At 42.9% G+C, this 27,327-nt stretch overlaps 1 protein-coding gene across 2 annotated transcripts in view; it reads right to left on the bottom strand.

Moving 5' to 3' along the window:
• Positions 1-27,327, bottom strand: part of nfatc3a (nuclear factor of activated T cells 3a) — a 70,161-nt gene that overhangs the window by 7,265 nt on the left and 35,569 nt on the right. For both annotated transcript variants that reach the window (XM_049597102.1, XM_049597109.1), the window contains exons 4-9: positions 17,924-18,123; positions 17,234-17,406; positions 16,646-16,786; positions 12,173-12,228; positions 11,873-11,999; positions 8,687-9,778 (exon numbers count right to left, since the gene is read on the bottom strand). In XM_049597102.1, the coding sequence (XP_049453059.1) occupies positions 8,687-9,778; positions 11,873-11,999; positions 12,173-12,228; positions 16,646-16,786; positions 17,234-17,406; positions 17,924-18,123 (1,789 nt within the window). The remainder of the gene's footprint in view (positions 1-8,686; positions 9,779-11,872; positions 12,000-12,172; positions 12,229-16,645; positions 16,787-17,233; positions 17,407-17,923; positions 18,124-27,327) is intronic.

The following is a 27,327-nucleotide window of genomic DNA, read 5'->3' as shown; positions in this document are numbered from 1 at the left end:
CACAGTTTCCACTTGCAGGGCCCTGTAATGACATGCACACATCTTCACAAAGCCTCAGGTATGAGCGAAAACGTGAAGTGAAAATCCACTGAGCGATTGCACACACATTGGAAATAGGTGGTCAGTTGATGGAACTTGTATTAAAATCTTCCAGGTCTGCTCAGTAAAGCTTTCTCTGCTCCACTCGTTTAACTTAGCCGCTGCACTGTGATCGTTTTCTGTTTTATTTTAATTTCACTTCTGGAGTAAGTGAGTGAGTGAGTGAGTGAGTGGGTGAGGGCACAGAGTACAACTGAGAAGCTCTTTAAAAAGTCAGTTTCTCAAAGTCACTCATTTCTGTGAATCACCCCTGGATTTCCCATTTGATGTGACGGTAAGTGATTCACAAGACTCCCCGCCTCTGATCCGGGACACAGAATAGTGACTGCACTCTGCAGATGACCAGAGGACTGGGCTTTAGGGAAGGAAACCATTGGAGGCCAAATGGTCGCTCCGGGAGTTTAGCAAATCTCATTACAATGGTTAATAGTACATACTGTGGGCCTTATCAGCAGAGAGCATGATGCTGATGAGTCTCTAGTGTCAAAACAATAATAACTCTAATGCTTTTCCTGCCATCTAATGGACGATGGTCAGGAGAGCTGACCCATTTAAGATAATAGATTTGTTTTTTTCACTTTAGCAGAGAGTTTTGGTTAATGTTTTCTGTTTCATGTTGATAATGTACAGCAGTCACAAGACTTTGCAGATGTGTAGCTGAGATCAAAATGAACGCTGGATATGAAAATGGGTGTGGCTCAAGTAACGGGGCCAGACTAGGGGGGCAGTAAAAAGAAAGGGGCCAAATGGCAACCTCCAGAGATGAAAAATGAAGCTAACACTGCAGTGCCCAAAACTGCAGTTCCTTCAGTGGCCACTTGAGGCTGGTTCCAGAAGCGAGCCAATCCACATAGACACCCATGTATAAATGCCCAACTTTACAGCAGAAATAAACATGTTTACAGCCTGATACAAAAAGTGGTCTTGGTCTCTATAGCTAATTTCATGACAATTGTACAGGGGGTGAATTTCTATATAAATAAACCATTTACAATTTTATTGAGGCGTAAAGTTATGCATATTTAAGGGTGGAGCAGCTTGAGTGACAGGCTGTCTGCAAGGTGTCGCTACAGTCTAAGAGTCAAATCCACCCCTTGCTCCTCCATAGTTCCAACCTCTCATCCAAATACAGTCTACAGAAGGCTCCATTTTCAGCTTTTACACCTCGGTTGGTTGACAAGACTTTACAGGGTGTGCAGTTCAGATCGTAATGAAGGCCAAATAGAAGATGGGTGTGGCTGGAGCAAGGGCACTGGAAGCAGTGGTGCAGGAAGTAGGGAAGGGGCCGCTGTTGCTCGAATTTATACCATAATTTGTTTTAAAGTCATGGAACGCTGTATTGCACCAGGAGTGATCTCATGGCAAGATGGTCTCGAGTTTGTATTTTTGTTTTGAAAAATACCTAAAGATCATCTGTTAATCAACCAATCATTTTCCTTTCAAAAAAGTATAAGAGCAAATAGTATCTTCCACAGTGCAGCGGAGGTGACACATCATCATGAACTTATTGTTTACACACACTTGTATACACACATTTCAGCGCCTGTACATTTAATAGGGGGAGTGAAATCTACTTCACCACAATGTCATGTCCCCACTTGTGTGCCATGAGAGAGTTGCAGTGTCTACTGGTATTCATTTTCTAGGCAAACAGTGGCGCTCAATGCTTGTCTGACAAACACATATCAACACTTACTCTCCAGCAGCCAACAAAGCAACAAACTAAAACCCCACTGAAGATAGCAGTGTTAAATTTCCTATTAGTTTGTTAAGTGTATATTCAGACTAATGTACTAAGAGTTAATACTTCGCTGTCATCCCCACTGAGGGATTTCCAGGCTTCCCTTCCTCCTGACTTAAGAGAAAGCCAGCACTGGCACCGTCTCCACACCAGGCTCCAGCATCAGCCAAGACCTCTGCATTACACCCTCTAAGACCTTAATTGTATGGAAAGATGACACAGAAAGTCCGTTTCCACTTGTTTCAGGGGAAAAGACCAGCAAATGTTTGCCATTGTTTTTAACGAGCAACAGCAGCATTTGATGGAAACGCATTTTCCTTCCACTGTTGTTTTTCATGCCATTGAATCAAGAGCTGTTTTATCACTCTGTTATGGTTGGTTAATGGCAGCATGAAGCCTCTGACTAAAATGGTTCCACACACACACACACACACACACACACACACACACATCCGTGCACACACACAAAAAATATGATTTGTATCTGGTTGTTTTATACAAATTATCACAATTAAATGAACTACAGATCCGTTTACATTTCTTCCTGGTTGTATACAAACACATAAAAATATCAAAGGTTAATGATTATGGAAAAGATTGTTTGTCTGATGCAATATCGCCAGTGTTGTGATGACTTCTGAGCTGCCAACCATTCAGTGCTTTTACTGCAAATCTCTTTGCTTAACACTGTTGTTATACAGTGGCTGTTGATCTTTGTGATGGCAGCTAGTAAATGACAATAAGTAAGGCAAGTGAACCTCTGTAGTACAAAAAAAATTGACCAAGTTCAAATAAACTTTCAAGGCCTTTCCAAAGAAAGGCTGTGATTCAATATCATTTACGAAGCTAGCCAAAAACCAAAGGTCATTTCCAAGTTTAATTTCATGTTTGATTTCATTTGGGATACAACTAGAGTTGTATTTCTTGCCACCTGTCACTCACTCGTTTTAATCATTTATGTCTCCACCATTTTGCACCATTCAGACAGCCTACGGTCAGATTGTGGGCAGACAGTCAGCTGCCAATGAGCTGAAGGAGACTTAAAAATGAGAAGACTGTGACATTGCTGTTGATTCTCAGTGGGACTGGCAGTGCTGATGACAAGCTTTTTTGTCTTTAAAAGGAGCTACTTATTGTTTGAATATTAAATCAATAGTCCGGCATATTCAGAATCACATGAACATAGCATTAAATATGAGGCTGCAGCCAGCTGCTGGTTAACTTCACTTAGCAGAAAGGCTAAAAATGGGGAAACAGCTACTGTGGCTGTCTGAAGGTGACAAAACTCACCTACTCGCACCTGTTCAGTTCACTCATTAACATGTCTTGTTTGTTAAATCTGTGCAAAAACTCAAGATCTTTTTTTTTTTAAACTTGTGTTAAATTTTTACTTCACACATGCTGTATAGTTTTGACAAAATTTCACTTTCCGTTACTGTCTTCACAAAGTTTCCAGCTGCCTTGGCATCTATCTAGTACCACTCTCTCTTAAATACAAGGCTGCAGTGAGTAGCCACTTAGCTTAGCTTAGCATAGCATAAAGACAAGCCAGCAGCTGGCATGGCTCTCTCTGAAGTTAACAAAATGCATCTACCAGCACCTCCAAAGCTCACTAATTAACATGTTACACCTCACTTGTTTCCAGTCTTTGTGCTAAGCTAATGGGCTAAAAAAAAGTTGTGATTTTTCTGGGCGGGTCTATTTCTTGGCCAGGAGCAGTTGCCAGGCAACCAGCAGAGACTTCATGAGGCAACTGTTTCCCGCCAAGAAGTAGTCTGGCACATAACCCTGGTAGAATCACAACATGTCATTTTTACACTTGGGTTTTTGCAAACAAGACATGTTAATGCGTAAACTTTACAGGTGCTTGTAGGTGGATTTTGTCACACTAGCTGTTTCCCCATTTTTAGCCTTTCTGCTAATTTAAGTTACTGGCTGCTGCCTACAGCCTCATATTTGGTGTACAGACAGGAATGGTATTGATTTTCTCATCTAACCCTGGGCTACAAAGCAGATTAAGTTTCCAAAATATCTGTTTTAATCTAAAAATGCTTCTGAATGAAACTTTAAATTTAGAAAAATCACAGTGCATGTGTCCAAGCCTCTGAGTAACAATGATGTAGTCTTTAAAGGAGCAATAAGCGAAATTCATCACTTCTAGATTGAAGGAATTAAAAAATTGCTATGTGAAGAACTAGAGGTGTAAATTCATCTGGAGTATAGCATGACCTCACACACCCTCTCTCTGTGTTGATCTCCAGGCCATTGTTTACAAGCCGGTCTGGCTGCGCGTCCATGTACGTTCATGTGAATCTGCAAGAGCTAAAGGGGCTACAATCTGACTCGGAGCTAGCTCTTCTTCTCCTGGACAGGTAAAACATAAAGTCAAATGTCTGTTTTAATTAGTGTTACAGTAAGGTTAGGCACATGTCGCTATGTCGATTCAATTAAATTTAACGTTACAATCGTAGCATGGGTTAATGTCCGTTATTAGCGGCTCAGTCCCAGCAATGGGTCAGGCGTTTTGGTTGTGTTAGGTGAGCAGCCCAGCAGCTCAGCTAACATTTACAATTAGCATTGTAAAACGTAGCCCGGCGGGCAGCCTGCCGGCTGTGTTTAGCTATTCCCCTACCCACTTCAATGATGATGGTCCCTGTAATAAATGCAATATATTTGCTGAAATGGAGGCGAGGCTCAGTGACTAGAAGAGCTGGTAGAAGCGCTCCATAGCTGCAAGCTACTCCAATAGCCGTAGTAGCTCTAGTGCTAACTCTGGGAGCTAACGCTAACATTCATCTCTTCTCCGTGAGCCCGCCAGGCTCCACACTAGAGCTCGCCGGAGCCGAGAAGCAGGCTCCCGGAACGTTAGCATGGCAGCCGACTGGTGCTAACGCTAACGTCCCCACGCTGGTGTTGGAGAGCAGAGGTAGAGGGAGGAGTGGCTCATGACACACTTTGTTTTGCTCTACAGGCAGTGCACAACAGTGAACCTAGCGGTGAAACGATTTCGCTTATTGCCCCTTTAAATTAGAGTTTGACTGAGAAATTAAATGTCAACAGCAGCATGCAAGGAACACTTGTGCCGCACATTGTGTGGTGCCACAATGTTTTTAGCTTCATCTTTTAGAAGTTTCTGTCTATTTCGACACAGTCTGTGCTCTTGTAAAGATAGAAAAACAGAACAGTAAAAACATATATTTAAAAGATGTGTCCACTGCACGGAGTGTGCCTCGTATATTTGATTACATCTACAGGATAAGTAGTGTCAGCCCCTGTGTGTATCCCTGTGAGTGTGTGAGTGTGTGTGAGTGAGTATGCACGTTTGTGTCATTACTGTGTCTGTGTCTCTCTTAAGGAGTGCAGGCAGCAGGGCTCGGCCTATTATTAACCCTCAATGCCGTGCCCGCAGTTTGAGGCTGCTGTGCATTTGGGCATGGCAGGTCCAACAAAAGAGCAGCTTTTGTTGTGAACTGAGCACGCTAGCGACACCCCAGGACTGCTTACATGCAAACACAGACACATGTGTTATCCCTTCCCATCCATTATTTGTATAACACAGAGATCACCACATGCTGATGGTTTACTTAAAAGCACTTTTTGGCAGCACAGGTGCTTCAGATTCTGTTACTATGATGGCTGTAATCATCGTTAGAGGAGGGCCTATTCTTCAAGCCACTACTGTGCTTATGGAGTAGCCATATACACACGTTTAAAGGGTTTTGGTAAACCTGGCTGACAGTCTCACTGGGGATAGATGGTAGACTTTAATTAGTATAAAAACAACAATAATACTCTTACAATCATCTTCACTTGCTTATCCTTAAGTCCTATAATATCAATAAAGACAACAGGACCTATATCTTTTTAGCTGAGGTACTGACACGCCATGGTTTCTTTGCTAAATGTGCCAATTGGTGACCATGAAAAACCTGTCTTTGATAATATTTCATGAAAGCACACCATCCTGACTGTTCTGTTTTGATTCACACATCACAGCAGCAGAAATACACAAAGCTGCACATTTTAGCGACATTCAGTTATGTCCCGTGCTGCTTACCAGTTGCCTTTGTTAGTATCTTTTCCTTTTTTTCACTTTAAAACCACAAAAAAATAAAACCTTGCCGTCCTTCTGCTCTAATTTCAAAGAGGCTATTTTATATTTCACTGTAGCTACACTACTTCATTTAGTCTGTATGGACAATTTAAAATAACGTGTAAAAAAGCATGATATTATCCAGTACACACTTTACTTTCATCTCAGATGCCAAGTGCATTTCAGATTGAATGTCTCGGCTGAGTGACCCTGCAGTGGGGTTGGATCCTGACCTTGTCTGTCCATCTGTCTGTCAGTCTGTCTTCTCACCTCCTGTGTCTCCTGCTTTGCACACACACACGTACAGTACGCTCATACACCTTCACAACATCAAACAGATACACACAAACACAATACCCCATCTAACACATACACACACCAAGACACACATCTTAAGCGTGCTCTGGTGTGCGTCACGAGGGCCATCTGCTTGCTAACCAGAGCAGTTTTCTACACATTCACATTTGTATTCCCTCTCATGCCACTGACAGAAGTCTGCAATTCTACTGCAGTGGTTCATTTCATGTACAATGACTGTATGGTATGCTAAATAATGATTCAATCTCGGCTTTCTACTAGTCAATTTCGGTATTTTATCAGTAAAAATAAAGTGGAGGAGAGCAGAAATCAGAACAGGCAGAGGTGGAGTGAAAACCATGAGTTGAGGAAGTAAAGGTGATGCAACCTCTTTCTCAAATGTCTACAGCTTGTGTAAAAGGTGACGTGTTAATGGCAGTTACACTGAACTGTACATCAGGAGGCTGGTTTCCCCTGTTCTAACCACATTAATCATACAGCCTGTCATAGTGATTATACACTGCCTTAAAAGGTTTGAATATGCATAATTGCTCTGGATTATATTTGAGTGTTTTAACAGATTTAATAACAGCCACCATTTATATGTGTATGCTCATGCTGTATGAGTATCGGTGCATTTCCTGCTACTCTATATCCATATATGTGTGCATTTGTGCCATCCTTATCAGTCTGTTTGTCAAACTGGGGTGAATATGGTCTACTTAAGAGAGTGTGACCTCCTAAAACTAAGAGCTGGGTGTAAGCTTCACGTTGCTACTTCAAAACATGGCCTACAGAGCCGAGTTGGCACAGAAAGCTATTTTTAGCCACCAGCTCAAAGGGAGAGCTTACATTCCCGGCTGAACCGTGTCACTCACAAACTTTTCTCACACTTTTTTCTTTGTGAGTGTGTGAGTGAAGCCAGCTACTTTCAAAGTGTGTCTGTCTCTGCGTATGTGATGGGGAGAGACCAACTAAATCTGAGTTACAGTTTTGTGTGACGAATTTCTGAGTAAACAGATTTTGTGAGTGCATACATGCGTCCACGTGTAAGAGGGAAAGTCAGAGAGGAGACAGTGAAACAGGCTTTTTCACCCCAAAAAGCTTACATATTTAAATGCGTGTTAGCGTGTGTGTATGCATAAGTAATATGCACTGATGAACCTCAGTCGTTGTCGGTCTTTCACACGACTTATTGACAATGGCCCTGTGTTAATTAGGCTGACCCTTGCTAGCACACAATATCACACTTCCCTGACACAGCCTCGCCAGGCTATTTATTAACCCTAAACCTCTAGGACCCTCATTTGAATATGGCACTGGGGTTAACAAACCCCGGCGAGGCTCTGAGCGGCAGATAAGGAGGTGGATGATTTGGAGTAGTTTGGACACACATATTTTAAGAAAAGAAGTAGAGTTTATGGATGAGAGACAAAAGCTGCTAAATGCATGCGCTGACTTCACGGTCAATTGTTAAGTCAACAAGTTCTCCTGAGCATGCTAATTAGAGTTGTTAACGCACGTACACACACTCACATACGCACAAAGGATGTAATTACTGCAGCAGCACACAACTGTAGTCTCTGTGTTCCAGCTACAGTCTTCACAAGTAGCACAAAATGATGCAATCCTTTCCCCTGTCCCCAGATCCAAGAAACCAAAAAATACAAAGTGTAATTAATCTCGAAACTGCTGCCAGAGATACAGAAGCTGAGTCGTTTTACAATTAGGCCCTTTAATATGATACTGCAGTTATCAGCCCTGTTGTGTCTATGTTACCCAATACTAAGTCACAGGACCCCTCAGTAATGAACCTGTGTACACAACAGTGCGCTGCGACGACAGATGAAATGCTATCACTACGATCAGGCATCGAGGTTTCAGCCACTTGAAAATACAACAACTGGTGCTCTGTATTGTTTTACATCATCAGATACAAATATATCTTGCATGTGACAGATTGTAGGGTAAATTTAATCCCTCAGCGGTCCCTTGTTTTAGGCTGAAAATTAGATCGTTCACAGATGGGTGTGCTGTGTAAATATCTCGTGTAAAAGGACAGGGTGAGGAAGGAAAATGTGATAATGAGAGCTGAAAGACTGGACTGACAGAAAACTGGAGAATGAGAGTCAGAGCAGAAACAAAAGAGACGTAGATACGCACAGAGCGAGACAAAGCAATAGGCAGATGGAGTGAAGGTGCATGTCCACTGGATGTCTTTGTCTTATGGCCAGCTTTCCTTTTTATTGTTTCAGAGTGCTTGCAACCAAATCTGATCAAGTGTCTATTTCTTACAGCCTTGCCTCTATTGTGTGACTGCCTCCATGAACTTAGAAAGAAAACATACAAAACGTATTACTACTTATTAACACATCAGGTGGACACTAACCCTTAGAAGAAAAACACAACATGATTTTGTAGTCACAGAGTCGTATATGATAAAAACACTGCCTTACCATCATCCAGTGTGATGTCCTGTAGGCCGATGCGGAAGGTGGGCTCCCTCTCCTCTGGCTCCTGTTTGATGTTCAGCCTCTCTCCATCTGAGGGGAAGGGCCCCGGTGGGCTCAGAGGGTGAACCAGAGGCCCAGCTGCCACTGGGGACAGACTGGCCATGACTGGGCTTGTAGCCTGTGGAGAAGGCTGTCCTGAATGCTGCTGTTGCATGGGCCCCAGAGGACTGCCACCAGAGGTGGGGGAGGATGAGGTGGGAGACTGGTAGGGCAGCGAGTGGAGCTGTGGGGAGGAAGGCCCAGAGTGGGGAGAGGGGATCATCCTTGGAGCAGGGGCGCTGGATGGTGTGGGACACGAGGCTGACCTTTGACTTACCGGGTGGTAGCCCATAGCCCTCTGCAGCTGGGAGGAGTGCTGCCCCACAAGGGGGTGGCCACCAGGAGAGGGCACCTGTGTGGGATTTGGGGAGCAGTGATAGCCTCCGAGTGTGTGCAGGTGTGGGGATGAGGGGGTGAGCATGGGTGGCTGACTCTGAGGAGACCCAGCAATGGGGTTGGTGGTTGAAGAGGAGGGTGCTGATGGTGAGGAGCAAGGGGAGGAAGAGTACACCATTCCCATGCTCATCGGGTGTGACGCTGCACTGGGGCTATGCTGAAAGGGCATCCTCTCGTAGCCCTGAGGAGGAAGGCTGGACTGGCCGTTGAAGGGCAGGCTATGACTATGACCGTGGCTATGCTGCATAGGTTGGTAAGAGGGCCGGGGAGGAGCAGAAAGAGGAGCAGGGGCAGCACTCGGGTGGAACGTCATGTGGCAGTCTGCAGGGGGGTGGTGCAAGCTGCGACCCTGGAGGTGAGGCAGGTGCTGGAAAGACGGGGAGCCCAGGGAGGGGCAGGGGGCCTGCAGGGGTAGCAGGCCAGGTCCGGAGCCGGCGGCCAGGCCGTGAGGGGAGCTGGACAGAAGGTTGTCCGATGGGTGGCCCTGCTCGGGAGAAGGCAGCTGGGTGCGCACCAGACTGGCAGCATGTGCCAGGGGCATGGGCAAAGGGGGTACTGCAGAAAGGTCCAGCTCTTCTCTGTGCTCCTGTTTCACCATGACTAAAGGGAGAGAGGTGTGCAGAGAGAGATGGAGGAAGAGATGTGACGAAAGAGGAAAAGACAGACAGGATGAAAGAGAAAAACCACAGTCAGTTATGTCTATCAATCAAAAACTGCATGAAGAGAAAGAAATGACATCTATAAATTTGTCAAGTCACTGCACTACAACATTGACAGTGTCACTGATATTTTAGCTTCAGGTACAGAAGCCCAGTGACTTCAACTTGCTAAAAAAGGCAGCAGGCGTTTCAAGTTTTTCCTCATTCTCAACCCCCACTAATTTCCTCAATCTGTAGTTTTGAAGTTGAAATAATGTTTCAGTAAAACCTGAAAAACTGGGTCATAGGAGTCTCTAAGCAGTGACAGTGATAGTTACTGAAATGTATGGATTGTGAAATGGGTCTGCTTCCAGATGAAAAAAGCCTCCCAAAAACCGAGTGACATTGTGATGGCAAATGGGGCCATTCCCTTTTACTGTGACAGCTCACAGCACTGCTATGCCAATCGGTAACCTATTTCCCAATCTGGTGCCTTGTGACAGTGAGTTTTATTTTTATCCAGCTCTGAATTAGAGGGAGAGCATATGTTGTCAGTCCGGGTGCCATCATGTGAAATGTTGTGTGGGAAGAGGAGCTGAATGCCCCGCAGCCCAGATCAGAGGAACAGCAAACGAGTTCACTGCTCGTGCCCTCTACTCACCCCATCATGCCTCTGGGATTGAGAGGCAAGGGGGCACAAAAAGGCCAAACAGGGTTTATTCTGGCTAAAATGGAGCCAGGGGGGATATCAAGGGTAAGGGAAGGGGAACGTATTGTATATTTAAACATGGAGCATTAATAGAGCGTCAAAATGAAGCACACCTATGTGAGGTTAAACAAATAGTGTGCTCTTTATGCTTGACAGAGAGACAACACATTTTGTCTCTCAATTTTCTGGAAGAGCAAGTTACTTTTTATCTGACAGATTTTCTCAGAATTAATCCTTAAATTGGGCCAGGGCTTCTGCAGCCCAGCCCACGATGCCACCTTTTTTTTTGCCACAATAAAGCAGGCGGTGTCCGTGGTAACACTAGTGGTGTCAGCAACCCAGCCTGACTGACAGAGCAGGGTTACTCTGCTCTGCCCTGATTGGCTGCCCTGATCTGTCAATGTTGAAAACAGGAACTGTCAGTGCCGAGTGGGCGTGCTTGCAAACAGAAGGGCTGGGTGGGTGGAGGCGCAAGGCCGCTCATATGCGTACACACACACACACAAACACACACTGTTGTGGTAAAACTCAGAGGTTTGGATATGTTGCACAAAATGCTCACATGTCATTATATTCCGCCAACAGTGTTTTCAGTTTGACTGGCTTCAAGAGGAAAATAATACAATAACAATATCAGATAGCAGGGCAGGAATTTGACTTTAATGAAAAACATCAAGGAAACTTCCAGATCAAAATATCATGACCACCGAGTTTCCCTGCTGCTAAAATAATCATATCAAACCACAACTCATGGTTTATGTATAGTAAAAGTTTCCTGGATAGCAAAAGATTTGCATCATGAAACCCTATGCAAATACAGTGCATGTGAAGAAAAAAAAGGTTGGCTTGGGAGTTTGAGTCGGCTTTACAAAACAAACAGTTGGCAGGTGTTAATGTTATTGTTAGTGGAGAACCCCCTCTAAACCACAGCAATGCTTTCTTTGGAGAGAAAAAGAGAGAAACGGGGTTAGTGAAACCCCTGTGGAGAAGTGTGCAACATGAAGAGCACTTTACAACTGTCTCTGCTGTCAGTCAAACTTCTTGTCAATACCTTAGGAGATTAACTACAGCAGGAAGCAGTGCACCCAAAGGAATGCAGAGTAAAGCTTGAGAGAATCTCTTTGTGTAAATGTCTGTAAAATGAGTTGCAGGAAAATCACTTAGGGTCTCAAACACTTCAGCGCCTAATAACAGCATGCGATTTGCAAAATTGTGCTCCCTTGCCTGTTTTGTTCCCCAAGGATTGTTTCTAAATATGCTGGCTCTAAGTTGTTAAAGGTAATAAAAAACAACTGTTACTGCTAGTGTAAGATTCTTTCTAAAAGTCATGAGAACCTCTCATCTCACCTGAAAGGTAGGTGAAGCGTTGTGATTGGCTTCTTTTCCGCTTGCCATTGCAGACATAAAACTGCACCTGCACGGCTGAGCCCACAGACTTGCTGTGGTAGGGAGGGACCTCCACCACGATGCACGACTATGAAAAGACATTTAACATTATTTACATACACTTATCAACAACAAAACATTTGTGTACAATAAAATGCAAATACTTGTACACAAATGTACAACAGGCAAGTTTGTTAAAGTGCAAATATTAAATACAAAATGCTGTAGAATAACTGTATGGGAAAATAAGTGACTACTTACTCCTTGACTTTTCTCACGGATTATTTTTGCCTCAACTTCCCACTGTGGTCGTCCATCTACAGGAGGGAAAAAAAGGCTAAATGCACAAGCTAGTGATAATACGGGTGCCGTAAGTGGGCAAAGATACATATTACACATATATTACATGTTAAAATGTATCTAAAAACTTTTACTGTACAACCACCACTATATGACAGAAAAGACTGTACAGTTCTTGAGTGCATGTCTAGCTAAAGACAGGCAGAATAATACCTAGCTTTTCAATGAGGAAAGGATGAAGAGCTCCATGCAGCAGAATACAGCATCACTGTATAATGTCATTACGTACTAGCCAGTTTTTGGAAAAAGGACTATCACTCGTACAAAAAAACTACACAAAACACATAGTTAAAAGGCACAAAAACAACAAATGGAGTGGGCATCACAACAAATATACTTCAACCTGATGAATAACACAGAAGCAGTGATAAACCCAGGCCACCCATGATCAGTAATGACTGCACTTTATTAATTTCACATATAATTCAGACCCCTTTTGAAGTATGGTGTGCTATTTTTCAAAGTAACTTTTCTCATCTGGCGTCGCTCTCTTTCTCTATTTTCCTAAAGATGATGTCAATGTGCAGAACTCTCTCAAACAGACAGGGCTTAAGAACCACACGAGGCTTCAGAAAGGCACACGATTTCAATTTGTACTGGAGAACCAAGAGACATCAAAATGATGTCATTTTTAAAGGCCCAGAAGCCCCATGGAGAAAATCCTAGCAGCTATTAAATAGTAATCAAATGTCCAAATATCCTGCTGTTTGTCTTGCCTGGTTAAAATTATGGAGAGAGCAGTGGAATAATTGTATTTATTTTAAAATGCCTTTACACACTGCCAGGTTTCTGGCTAGAAAACATCCTTTCCAGTTTTCCTATGAGGGATCTAATTATTTGGCCAGACATCTTAGGGGCAGCTGCTTGAAGGGAAGCAGTTGGGGTGAAAACACTGACAGGCTTGCCGTGTGGTTGGAAGAAATCACGGTCATTGCAGCGTTGAGGAGAATAAAAACTTTGACAACTAAGTTAGTATTGTATAGTCCCTCAGCGGAGTCAACTTCATTTGCAGTTGCCTGTTTCACGGCGCAAGTATAGACTGCACCTGCATGGCCTCCTCCTCAAAACCCAAAGGATTCCCCCAGATACCACTGTCAGACATCTGCAACATGTCTGCAGAGAGGACTTGCCTATAGTCGATTCTAACAAAGTAAGCACTCAACTGTAAGCCTTGTAACATTTAGGCTGATCAGCTTTCTACCAAAATCCACACTCTACTGTAGCTTAAAGTCAGTAATCTATCTGCTCTGATCTCACCCTAACATTGTCCTTAGTCGTGGTAATCCACTGGTACATTAGCCAGTCGTAACCCTGAAGAGACTCTTCCTATTGTGAAGGAAAGAGCTTAACTTGTAGATGACAGGGAGTATTTTTTCTCCAATGAGCAAATGACCTTGAATGTCTTTGCAGCTGACAGCAGTGCATTATTGCAGTGCAGCTTGTTGACATTCAACAGGCAGCAGCAAGGGCCCCACATGTTCTGTTAGACAACAAGCGCCAACAGGAACCTCATACCACACTAAGATTGTGACTCGGATCATACAGAGACCCTGCGTACCCCAGTCAGAGGAGAAAAGAACTTTCGTCCATTGGTGTTGAATGTATATATTTATCAATATATATTGGTTCTGAATATTTTAAACTATTTTTCAATTCTAATGTTCCCCAGAGTTCTAATGTTCCCCAGAGTTGATACTCTGATGTATATCCTCCTCTAACTCGCTCTTTCTTCTCAATTTAATTCAATACAAAGTAGCTTTTTTTGGTGTGGGAAATATATGTTTACAGTACGAAAACAAGTGTGAAATAAAATCAAAAAATGTATGTACACAAAGTAAACATCTACAAGAAGAAAGAAAGGTAAAAAAAAAATTAAATAAATTGTATGCCCTTATTGTCAATTTTTCCGCATGGTATAGACAGTAGTATCTCATATTTTCTAAGGTATTGTTTCGAAGTTAGAAATTCCAGTATAGCGCCAAAAGTGCTGGAAAAAAAAAAAGCTGTTTACATTTTAACAACTTTGTAAAAAGCCCATAGCTGATTGGTTATTATTCGATTGGCTGTATTAGTCACTGTTTTGGGCAGTCAGCAGCCCTTTTTAATCAAAAATACCGTAATACTGTTGTAAAGAAATCCGTCCACGCGGCAACTTTCGTTTTTTGTTTTTTTTTGTTTTTTTTTAATACTGAGCCAAACAACACCAGCATAATGCTGCTCAAGTGTGTGATAAGCATGCAGGTGTTGCAAAAGCAGAAGAAGTGTGACGTGTTGCACAACAATGTCAGCGGCTAATGTGAGCGTCCTCCCTACTCATCCATTTTACACAAACACCTATTCGGCTCCGTTACTACCTCCACTACTGACTCAACAGCCGTACAACAATGCCTCCCCAACCCGTGTTCATATGTTTCATACAGAGCGGTGAGGCAGAATAACAGTGCAACATTCCAGCCTTGAACAGGCTGTAAAAAGGGGGCTAGTGTTTTAGCTTTTAAGTCTACTCTTTGATGTACACATTCATCCTTGAAAAGTTAAAATACCAAGTATGAACTTAGTTTTAACTCTAATGTTTAATGAATGACTCTGAAATACTTATCTCAGTTTTTAGTGAAGAAGATTCAGATAAAAACAAGAGAAAGTAAAAAAAAAGCAGACATTTGTTTTAAAAAAGGATCTGACGTGAACAAATGCTAGAATCTGTTTCTGTATATAGTAAAGTCATTTATAGTACCATCCCATAATCTCTGTGTACTAGCAACAATAGGCCAGTCTCTCCAGTTCCCCATGAATCTGCTGTTGTCTCTCAATTATGAGAGATGGTGGAAAAATATCTGTCACTGCCTCTTTCTTTCTTTTCTTCCATTCCTGTACTTACTCCAATCAGTGCCTTTCTGCACTAAAGCAGGCGGATTAGTCATGATGAGGGGGATCATTTACACAAACCTAATCAACATCATCTTCCCCCTCCCCTTTCATATTCTTTCTGTCTCCTTCCACAGTCCGCTGCCTTCATGCACCATGGGGCCCAGCTTTCCTCCCTACCCAAGATGCACCTCTCTAAGCTTTCCACTTGCCGCTGTGCTACAAAGACTTGACCATCGGTGAGTTGTTTCAACCACGCTACTTTTCTCTGCCATGCTTCACCTGGTACACCTGAAAGAGCTAAAGACATTCCTCTGTGCTGCCTTTTTTCCCCCTACAAAATCTTAGAGAATGGCTCCTATTCACAAAAACAACACCGCTCAACTTTCTGCCATGTGTGAACTTGATTCTGTTGCCCTACATCACAAAGGTACCTCAGGCAGGCAGAGACTAGCTCAACGAATGTTATCCATTTAAAATTTCCATCCCAGGGAACAGCTATTACAAGTGTTTTGATTACAGAATGATGTACAAAAGAGAAAAAAGATAAGGCAGAGAAAAGACAGGTGACTTAAAAGAAACAGGATAAATAGGACAGGGAGTTAAACTAAGTAATCTCTTTAGCCTCGGCATTTATTAAATGGATACAAGCATCTTTTAAAGTCACAATAGTATGAGGCATGCATCCGTTTTGTGTATATTATTAAATTAGCATATTTGTTGACCATGCTGGCCTATCTATAGGTGTGCTTTTTTGGCTAGCAAAGGCATGCAAATTATTGTCTACCTGTTTATATTGGATTTTTTATATATATATTTTCTCTAAATTATTACTTTCTGGTCACATACACAGTCTGAAAGAAAACAATTTTTATTTTCTTAATGATACTATTTGAGTAAGTGAATAAAGCACAGATGATGGACAAAAAAAAGTAGCTTTGATCTTGGTTTGATATAACAAAGAAATAATCAAAATTCTGACTGTACTCTTTGAGAGTATATCATGAAACTATTGTGAAAATACTGCAATGTAAATGCTGCATCAGGATAAATGGTGTGTTGCCTCATGCCTGCTTGATAGACAGCATTACTAGCAGACATAAATCTGTTCTGCTTTGACAAAATGCCCTGTGGGAATGGAGGACTTGTTGAGGCCGGGATAATGATACATGTCTTTTCCACATCCCCACAGACATGTATCAGCTGTGACTACTATAAAATCTTCATAACCTTCTGCTGACTTTTGCATCATTTGCAAAATCTACAACATTTCAGTTTAATTTTTGAAGTGTTAATTTTTAGTTAATTTTTTTTAATTTTTTGGCGCTGAAAGATATGATTGTTCAACAAAAGACATAAATGACACATGTCGTGTTTTACTCGTAGTGGTCCCTCTGATCAAATCTGTCAGACAAACATGAAACATGATTTCCTACATGCTTAATTGGCACAAGCTGTTTTCTGCAGAGGTGGTTCAAGGGTAAGCTGCTGTGCAGACATAACACTTACCAGGGCCTTTCTCCAGGAAGATGACCTTGGACTCTGGGAAGAAGTTGGAGCCGGTGATGACCATCTCTTCTCCCCCACTGATCAGACAGCTGGTCAGGCTGGATTTCTCAACCTGGGGCAGCTCTTGAGCCGAACGCTGGGCTGGTAGAGACGCAGCGGGGGTTGAGGAGAAAGGGAGGATGATCATTTGCTGAGCTGTGTTAATTCACACCTCATTTTTTATGTGTCAACTACGGATGTGCTAAAATATAAGAAGACAAATTACCAGGAGCACCTTCTAATATTACGCAGTTTAACACAAAATTGTCAAGCACTATGGTGTCAGAAATTACCAAAGATTTGTATCAACATTTTTGATAGCCTCTACAAAAAGTAGTTATTATCAGACGATCTTATCTAAAGTGACTTTCAATGGGAGCAAACAGTAGATTAAATCAGCACCTGAAATCGCCAGACTGTAAGCTTGCTAATAAAGAAGTGTGTGGACAGGTTTATGTGTGTGTGCTTGTCTGTGCGTGGTTTTCTGAATGAATAAGTTTGGGTGTGTGTGCATGTGCGCGAGATTCTGGCTGGAAAGTCAACACTCACAGCACTCCACAGGAATAGAGGCAGCCTGCAGCGACAGCACCTTCCCGTTGGGTTGAGGGATGTGCACTCGGAACACCACACGAACCCGTGTGTTCTTTCTTCCTATATCCGTCTCCCCCTTCCGCAGCTCAATGTCTGAGTTCCGCAGTTTAAGGATGCCAGCACAGTCAATACTGCAAGGTAGAGGGAAAATAGTTGGCCCCATACAGCAGCACTGGGATGGCAATCACTAAGACATGTAAGTAGTGAAGGCTTGGGAGTGATAAAACCGACCACAAGCCCAGCAGGGGAATGGCAATGAGGGGTAAATTAAGCGTTGAATCACAGAATAAAAATGCCCGTGAATATGATTTATTACAACTGTAAATGAGGAAATCCCAACTAAAACCCTTCCTATGAATTCCACTGTGAATGGAACCAGACCTTATATAAATATAATCATTCGGGTGATGCAGAATCATAAAAATTTGACTAAAGTTTGCTTCTCAGCTCCACAAGAAACCCTCAAATTTTCCCTCTGCGGCTGAGCCTCCTGTAGGTTCAAATTAAGAAAATCTATTAAATCTCCTTTGGAAGGTGCAACAACCCTATATGATCATAAATGGGGTTATTTTTCATTGGACAGGGCTTCCTTCACGGTGGTAAGCTCATAACTGAGTAATGTAAACCTGAAATGCTTCAGACACCTACCTGGCCGACATGTTGTTTTCAGGCAGGAGAGGAATTTCGAGAACTTTGGTGCTGGAGACTATAATTTCTTGGCTGGCTGTGGCTACGGTTTTCCCGGTGATCCTGTGCACCTGGTAGAAGGCATGTGGCCTCAAGTACCGGTCGTCTGCTGTCCCGATGAACATCTGCAGGTTGATGGGCTTCTCAGTGTAGCCAATGAGCTGACACACGACAGAGAGAGAGACAGAAAAACAGAATAGAAACAGATGTGAGTTCTTGGGGTCCAGATGAGAGGTGTGAACAAAGGAATACTCTCTTCATTTCCACTGCCTTCAGAAGGCCACCTTTTTTGGAGGGAATCTAAATGTCAGGTCGAGGGTGTTGCGATATTTCTGGCAGGGCCATTGGAGATTCATCTGGCGCTTTGGCCTCCAACCAGTTTAACACTGATGTTTTCAACTAATAGACTTATAATTTTTTCCCCTTGCAAGCCTGCCCCTGAACAGGATTCTGTGCAGGACACTGTTACATCCAAAAAACTCACCAGAGCCTTGAAACCTGCTCTGGTCGATCATTCCAAGGCCAAATAAAAGTTGTATAGCATCTATAGTGGCTAAAAACTAAGAGAAGTGAATTTACTTTAAGAGAGATTAAGAGATTATGAGTAGAACAAACAGCTGTTATACTAAATCATCATAGCAATCAACAAAAAATGGACGTCAAATAATACAAAAGCATCATTCACGCAATCTTCAACTCATTCTGTGAGGTCTCCTGCATATAAAAAGCCTTTTAAGGGTTGCACTGTGGCTAAAGGGGAAAAAAAAATTGCCAGTAAATATGTCAACAGCCTTTTCAAATCCAGTGGTTCATGCATGCCAACCTGGCTGGCATGGGGCACCTTGAGTAGCAGCTGCCCTCTCCATTAGTCCCTGAGTGCTGGCACCCCGGTTTCCACTCAGACAGGTGAGATGTTGGATGGAGGAAAAGTGTTGCGTGTCGAGTAGAGACAAGGGGAAGATGGAAAGGAGAGCAGGACCTTTCCTCCTCAGAGGCACAGAACAAACACACACACAATCCCACCACAGTTGTAATGTTGTACTTGGCAGACTGCGTGACAGCAAGATGGCACCACCTCCCCCTCCTGCGCATACACACTCCCTCCGTACTGCCCTCGCAGCCCACACCTCCAGCTCAGATGGAGGGCAGCCCATTCAGGGTAAGAGAAAAGAACAAGGCCATTCATTGCTGTTTCACCCCAGGAACTGCCAAGCCTCAACCCCACCACAGCTGGCTACTGACCCTTTTCTCCCTGTAGGTTTGCGTCACACACCGCTGTGTTAATGTTTGGTACAAAAGTGTGGTGGATGGAAAGAGAGAAAGTGGGTGTAGCTTGGGATTTGTCATGTGCTGTTCCAAAACCAGCTAAAATAAAAAGGATTAAATTAGTTACAATCAGGCCCTGGAAACATACAGTATGTACCTGAGAGAAACAGTGAGCAAGCACTACCAACGATGTGCATGCTTGGTTTCAAAATATTGACTTTCTCTGAAGCCAGGTATTCAACTACACTGGTTTGCAGCAGGATTTTAAATGCGACTTATTTCCAGCATTGGTAAAAGGTGTACTGAAATCACTGGTGGGATACTGGTAGCCTGTGCTCCTTTTTAAAGTCTCCCTGTCTTTCTCTCTTACTTGCTACTTCCGAGACGATCCCCTGTGGTGAAAGAAGTTAAGGTATGGGGGCGCTTCTGCTGAACTGAGCTGTGGAAAAACTGAAATATGCTGTGTTTACAGCGGGTTATGTGAGAGGACGAGCCTCCAGAGGCAGATACAAGGCAGGCAGGGCAGCAGAGCTAAAATCTGAATAATGCTTTACTGTTCGTAGCTGAATAAAAACCTTGTACCTTCAGAGGGTTGTGCTACTAAGCTTAATAAAGACTCACTGGTTCCTGAGAGAGAGGGCTGAATTGAAAATAATAGAGATAATAATAGAGAAAATCTATCTTCGGCAATAAAACAAATCAGACTTTTGTCACTACTTAAAACCAAGTTAGTTAAGAGCACAATGGTTAACTTAGCCTAACTCTCTCAATGTGTTTAACTTTTTCAGACAGAAGAAGAATGATTAGCAACCATTACCAAGTAGTGAGGACAAATTCCTTTCCAGTGTGGCTATCCCAGTGTCTCAGGTTAAGTAGGAGTGGAGAGGCCAAATGCTGTGCACAAGTCTGGGCTGAGAAGTGCAGGTCTAGGCTGGTTAAACTAATGCAATATCAGAGTGAGCTGAGGTTTAGCTCAACCTAACATTTCATTTCATCTACCTACTGAGTGCAGACAGTTTGGTTGAAAAATGAAAAGAACTTTTACAAAAAGGAGAAGCACACCTTTACAATATTAGCCCTGCACTAGAATAAAACAATGGATTTATTTTGCACTAGACAAAGAAAGAACATCAGCTAAGCAAAGATTTGATGTTCAGGATTGAAATATCTTTATCTTAGAAATATCTCTCAAACTTCTACCTTACCAAAAAATCTGTGGAAAGGATTGTTTTTATTCATATAGACGAGGCAGTAGTAGTCATGTATAATTACATAGGGAAAGGTACCAATAAATCACTGATTACTTTGCCTACTGTTGAGTTTTTTTCGTCTTTTAAAATTTAATTTCCAACCCTAAGGGCTTTTCTTTGAAGCAAAAACTCCCCGCCCCAGGGTATGTTGATACTACTGCACCACATCCTCCAAATGTTTTAACTGCTCAGTGATGGAGGCATGTTTGAATTAGAGTGAATGACTAAACAGATCACGCAGATCATGTTGTTTTTGGGTGTGTGTCTGCATCTCTGTGCTTTGTACATAAGCTTGCTACTGGTTGTTGTAGTGCAGAGTGCTGCAGGAGGAAGAATGAAATGTCTGTGACACTAACCAAAGGGATGGTGACAAGAGAAGGCAGCTCCCTTCCCATACAAATATACATGGACAGCATGTAATTCTGAAAACGTCTTAACTTGAACAGACAGCAACAGCACAAAAATAATTCCTCACTTGTCAAACTGGGATCAAACCTGCTGTATGTGGCACATGAAATGTATTCGGAAGGAAGTTGCACCAAGGAACAGCATGAGGCCCCCATAATAACCAGTAATGGGTTCATCTTTGAAAACCACATTAGATCTGAAGAGCCACATGAAAGTACAAATCTAGCTAGTAACAAGCTAACAGGTAATTATGCACCCTGGCCTGAATGGATCCATGGCTATAAATGACACCATTCAAAGAAACAGAGTCACAGGAATCAACAGTCCTGTGGGTTGTGTTGCTTGTTTTATGATCATGTCTGCACACAGTGTGGAAGTGAGCACAGACAGACAGTGCTTCCATGTGTGTGTATGTGTGCGTATATGTCTGTGTGCATGCCTGTAGTGCACAGTCATGTGCGTGTGTGTGTCAATAAATCGGGGCATGTTTATTCGCAGCACCATGTGGGTTCCAGACGGCATAAAATGAGTTAACAGTGTCTGGAGGAATGTATCTGTGAGAGGAAAGACTGACGTGAAAAACTAAAAATGCTTCACTGGTGTAAATTCGAACATGACAAAAAGCATAAAAAAATTAGAAACAGCAAAGCAGAGTGGCGTTTTTTGAACACCTGTGCCAATATGATACCTGAGTTGTCTATCCAAGTACCTGAAACTGTTGAACGTGTATTAAAAAGTAGAAGTAGTCTAAGGATTTTTTTTTCCAGTTTGTGAGTTTTACCCAAACTGTCGCTATGAAACAAAAAGGTCCCTCATTTTTTTTTTCTTTCCTTCCCCCCCAACGTGTCCTCTTGTATTCTCTCTTTCTCCCGTCTCTGCACATGAGGGATTTGGTGTGGAGCCAGAGTGTTGACAAACATACACTTAGCAGGCCAAGAGTTCTTTCCAAATCAAATAATCAACCGGGAAAACCTGATTAGAGGGCCAGAAAGAAAGAGCTCACTTCAGCAGTCTCAGTGAATCAACAGTCCCAGCCAAACAGAAACAAAGCACACAGCCGGGCTAATTCAGTCACTCTGCCACAGACACAACTATTACTAAAAACACAATTGACCCTTCCTAAGCACCGCCCCTTGTCACTCTGTGCTCCAATGACAGTTGAGTAAACTTAGGACACGACAGAATCTCGGTCAACTTTCCCCTTTTCTGTTATACTATATGCTTTGTGCTAGTCTCATCTATATTGGAAAGAAAACCAAATTTTCAAGATGCTTAAATGACTGACTGTCACAATCTTCACATCACATTGTATAATACTCACATCTCAAGTTAGCTAATTAGCTAGCTAAAACATAGCTACATCAAAAGGAGTGAGCCAAATGTCAGATCACCAGCATCAGTCAGGGTTGCTTCCTCTTTATTTCTGTGGTAAGGTTAAAGAGATTTGAAAAAAGGATAGATAGGTTGGTTGCTGAAATATTTTGAAGGCGACATGAATTATTGTTAGCCAGAAAATATCAAGGCTGTTTATATTATCTCTGTAGGGCAAGGGTCTTTTTTTTTTTTTTTTTTTTACAGAAAAGAGAGACTAGATCAGCACCAAGCAGTCACCTCCAGGGCTGAAAATTGAAGCCAACGCAGAAATGGTAGAAACTGCAGTTCCCTGAGTGGCCACTTGGAGGTGGCTCCAAAAGCGAGTCAGTCCTCTTAGACCCCCATGTTAAAATGCCCAACTTCACAGCAGAAATAAACATGTTTACAGCCTGGTACAAAAAAAGTTTTGGTCTGTATAGCTAATTTCATATAATTAAGGCTTTAAGTTATGCACGATAAATGGTGGGGCTGCTTTGAGTGACAGGCAGTCTGCAGGTAGTGTCCTCAGGTTCTCAGTTAAATCCATCCCTAGCTTTACCAACTTGTCTGAATATGGTTACGTCTGGCTCCAACAATCCAACAGAGTCCACAAACCAATAGGTGACAACACGGAGGCCACATCTATTTTTTTTTTTTACAGTTTATAGTCAGCACCATGGTTTGTAGTCAGTAATAAAGAAGAAGGAGACACATATCCGACAGTGCATAAGTAACGTTGACTGATATTCTTGTCATCCTCTGTCTCTAATTCTCCTTGTCTATTTGAGGCCAGAAACCTTAATTCATGTTGTTTTGTCTTGTTTATTAAAGTTAAAAGTGTGACTATATCCTTCCATCACATATTGTAGTCCTTTGATGTTGGCTTCTTGACGCTATATGGCCTAATGCCCTGAAACTATTTAATAAACACTGCGTCACCCAGCTAAATGAAAGTGGCATCAAGCTTGTCTAACCTACAGTAACTAAAAGGAAAGATGGGGACTTAGGACTGGTCAGTCTTTTTCTGTTTGGTGTTTCCTCGGTTCTGTTCAACCTGATTCATTTAGATAACTGGAAAATACAGAGCGGCGTACAAATGTAAACTAGAAAAAGCAAAAAATCTGATTCAGTCAACAATAACTAAGCTGATATAAGCCTTACAACATGGGGCTGTTTCAAAGAATAACATTTACTTTAGCAACAATGGCAAAAGCACATGGTACTGATACATAAGGGGTGGAAGCCAAGTCAGAATAAAAACATTAAGAGCAGGTGGAAAGTTGTTAGTACTGGTTTTTCCAATACCATAGTATGATATCAATTGATCTGAACTGATACCAAATTTTTAAATCAGTGTTATTAGCTTTGTAGCCTGAACACGATGTGTGACACCATTAAAACTACACTAAAACTGTGTAACAAATGCTGAGTACAATGATACCATGAGCTCCTCACATAGCAGTCCAAGCTCACTTCAGGGGCCTATTTGCACCTTCAGTTCAGAAAATGGGTAAAGCACCACCTGCAAGCAGCAGGACATGTAAACAAGCACACATGGATAGTACCATGGTCCTGGCGGTGGAGGCTTCTCAACAGTAAAATGCACACGACATACACACCCTTGACTTGCTTCACATTCCTTAGTCACCCCCTCCGCCGCCCTCTAAATCTATGCTTGAGTGTGAAATACCACAGGAGGGTGGTCTCTGCACTTTTAACTCCTCACCTTTCTGCCCGTCCAGCGTGCAGCTCAGCTGGTCAGTCAGCAAGTAAATGAGACCTGATAAAGATCAGTTCTTATATTAAACCACACTGATATTAAAACCTGTCACATGTCCGCAGGGCAGTGCTCGTTGAGGTCTGTAACTAACTTACGGCTGCTGTCGACGCTTCTGACTGTGGATCAAATTTAGGATGAACTCCCTCCCCTAAAATAAAACCACTGGATACGGTTACATACTCAGCTCCCACTAAATAAAGTCCCCACTTATTTTTGGCCTTCATCTGTTCCACTGATCCAGTAATAAGGCTAGCAAGCTGAGGGGAAAAACATCTCCCATCACTGCAAACACACATAAACAGGTACCCAGGCATACAAACACCAGTGTTTTAACTTTATATTTGTTTAAAGTACAAAAATGACAGTGGTGCTGAGAGCTGATCTGGGGTCTGAGCCTTCTGATAATTGGATATTTACATGGGCAAACCTATTATGGAGCACATCACCTGCTCCCTGCGGCACAACACTGCCTCTCCTCACACTGTGTTTCAGCAACAACTACCTGCAAGCATTGCTCCTCCCATTCATTTTGTGTTAACCTTTTTTTCTCATTGCATCCTCTCCTTTCTACTTTTTATTTGCCAGTTTTCGTCACTCCTTCTCCCACCCTCTCCTACTCTGACATCCTTTCCTTCTTACACCTCTTCCCACTTCATTTCCCTTTGTCACTCTCTCCTCTCTGTCCCTGTCCTCGCCTCTCACCTACCTCAGCTCCAGCCCTCTGCCGTAACTCGACACTTTCTCACAGCAAGCGCCTGACTCGGCCAAGTTGTTTCCCTGTGTTGCTCCACTGTTGCCATGGCGAGACTCTCTGTGTGTATGCAGGAGTGTGTGCGCGTGTGTTTGTGCGAGTGTGTGTGTGTGTGTGTGTGTGTGTGTGTGTGTACAAGTGAGCAGCTACGTACACTCACGTTGGTGTAAACTACGGCACTGAAGCTTGTGTTGTTGATGATGTGTGTGTGTGTTAGAATGTGTGGATTTAAGCACACTAACTTTGGTATAAACTGTAGTCCTTTGAAAGGTTTGTGATGTGTGTGTGTGTGTGTGTGGGTGTGTGTGTGCGCGCGTGCGTGCGTGCGTGCGCGTGAGAGAGACAGAGAGAGAGAGAGAGAGAGAGAGAGAGAGAGAGAGAGAGAGAGAGAGAGAGAGTGTCTGGCCAGCATGTGTGTGCAACAGATGTAAAAACAGGAGCAATGGTGGTCAAGGTCACAAGTGGGCCCATTTTATCTGGCAGTGGTTTCCCTACTGTGGTACTGTGGCACCATGACCTGGGATCTATGGACACACACACATACACACACAGCGCAGCTCACACAGGCTTGCTGTTTGCCCAGCACACTGGGGAGGGCAGAGAGAGCCAGGGGGCCGGTTGACTGTTTGTTTAAACAAGGTCAATACATGCGCACGCACATGCGCACACAGACACACACACAGGAGCGTTTACTGTATACTGCGTGAGGGCTGTATATGGCCTTGCTAGACTGGTCCAAACTCAATTCCTCTTATTCCTTCTATCCTCCCCCACTCTCCCTCTCTCCCTCTCTCTCTCTCTGTCTCTCTCTCTCTCTCTCTCTCTCTCACACACACACACACACACACACACACACACACACACACACCTCTCTGCCTCTCTCTGTCCCCCTCTCAGTGACTGTTTTCTCGCTGTGCGCTAAGCCTGATTACAACAAATGAGAGCCAAGCTTCCAACATGTTTACATCAAATACAGCCTTGGGGCAAAGCAGCACTAGCCCCAGCCAGTTCACACAGTGCAAACCGCATGGCTCTGCATTGTTGTCTGTGTGTCTCCCCATTATGGTAGCCAGTCTGAGAGAGAGAGAGACCTGTCAAGGCAAAAGTTTCGCCGTGGCACAAGGCAAGAGGGCAAGTAACGGGAAAGAAAGCCGCTAAGACAAAAGTAAGGAGAGATGGACAGACTAGGGGAAGGGGTTAAAACACTGAAAACGTGAGAGTGAATGACAGTAACAGAGACAGACAGCAATGGGGTCATGGCCATGCATTCAAGCGCTGGGATCAAAATCATTTAATGCATCCAAGTCAGTGGAAATATAAGGCTGCCTTGGATGGCTTCTGTCATATTCTCTTTCAAATCCTTGTTACCAGACACCATGGCTTCAATTAGATTTACTGACTGTCACAACAGCTTTAAAGATGGACATAATATTTTTTCCAACTGTCAGGGTTTTTTTGAGACTTGTGTTCTAATGAAGCACAGTCCTAAGCACTGTTGGTGTGTACTCATTTGTTTGTGTGCTGTGTACTGTATGTGTGAGTGTGACTGTTTCTAAACTGTATCTAACAGCCTGTTTCTGTTGTGTCTGCCTGCTTCAATGCTTAGCAGCAGGTAATACCAGAGGGGCTCCTTATATTTGTGTGGGTGCAGCAGCGCTCAATTGCTGTTTAAATACGCACAAGGATACCTCAGCAAGCCAGAGAGGCTTTGGACTTATATGTCTCCTAGCAACAGGTGTACCGATTATGGTCTGCAGCTAGCCCCAGAGGAATGGCTGAAACAGCTAGTCAGCTAGGCACAGATGTAGTGAGCCTGCAATGTACAATTATTTCAAAAAGATCCAGCGGTCAATCATATTGCAACAAAATGAGGACCATGAGGATCTTTTCTAAATACAGTGGGAACTTCATACAGTGATCACATCAGACCTGGTCAAACTGATCACTATAAGCAGATGATTATTAACCTCAAATTATTTCTATTGGTATTTTGGTATTAACTGAATTTGTAATTTTTTTGTAGTTCAAATTCCCCTCACAAAGGGCTTGCTCAAGGCGGGCCCTGCATGACTGGGCATTATCAGTTCACTTGATGAGGACAGCTTCAACCACAGGTGCTTTCCCCATGTGCATTCGTTTTCTGTCCCCACTACCAGCATAACTGTTTTTGTTGTTTGACTAGACTAGACAAGGTAGCCTGAGTTACACCAGGTTTCGCTGCTGCATCCCCTAGGCTCGTTTTGGGCAGTTTGTCAGAAGCTTCGATGAGATCACATTTTTAAATAAGAGAAAACTACTTTCTTTTCCCATCATGATTTCAATATGCAGCCAGCACCAGCCTCAGGTAGCAAGCTGAAAGCAGATGGGCTACCATGAGGTTAAGAACTGTGTGGGTAAAGTAAGAAAAAAAGAAGAAGAGAGAATAATTTTTTTTTTTTCCATATGCTGTCACAACGTTGATGAAAAGACCCAAAATAAACACTTGAAGCAGCATTTGCGTAGGATTGTTTGGATGGAAGCTTTTTGACCCACATAAGCGGCTGATCGCTGTAATCGT

Source organism: Epinephelus fuscoguttatus, linkage group LG2 (assembly GCF_011397635.1).
Source record: "Epinephelus fuscoguttatus linkage group LG2, E.fuscoguttatus.final_Chr_v1".
NCBI lineage: Eukaryota > Metazoa > Chordata > Actinopteri > Perciformes > Serranidae > Epinephelus > Epinephelus fuscoguttatus.
The sequence above is the reverse complement of the archived record's forward strand: the minus strand, read 5'-3'. Positions and strand labels throughout refer to the sequence as shown.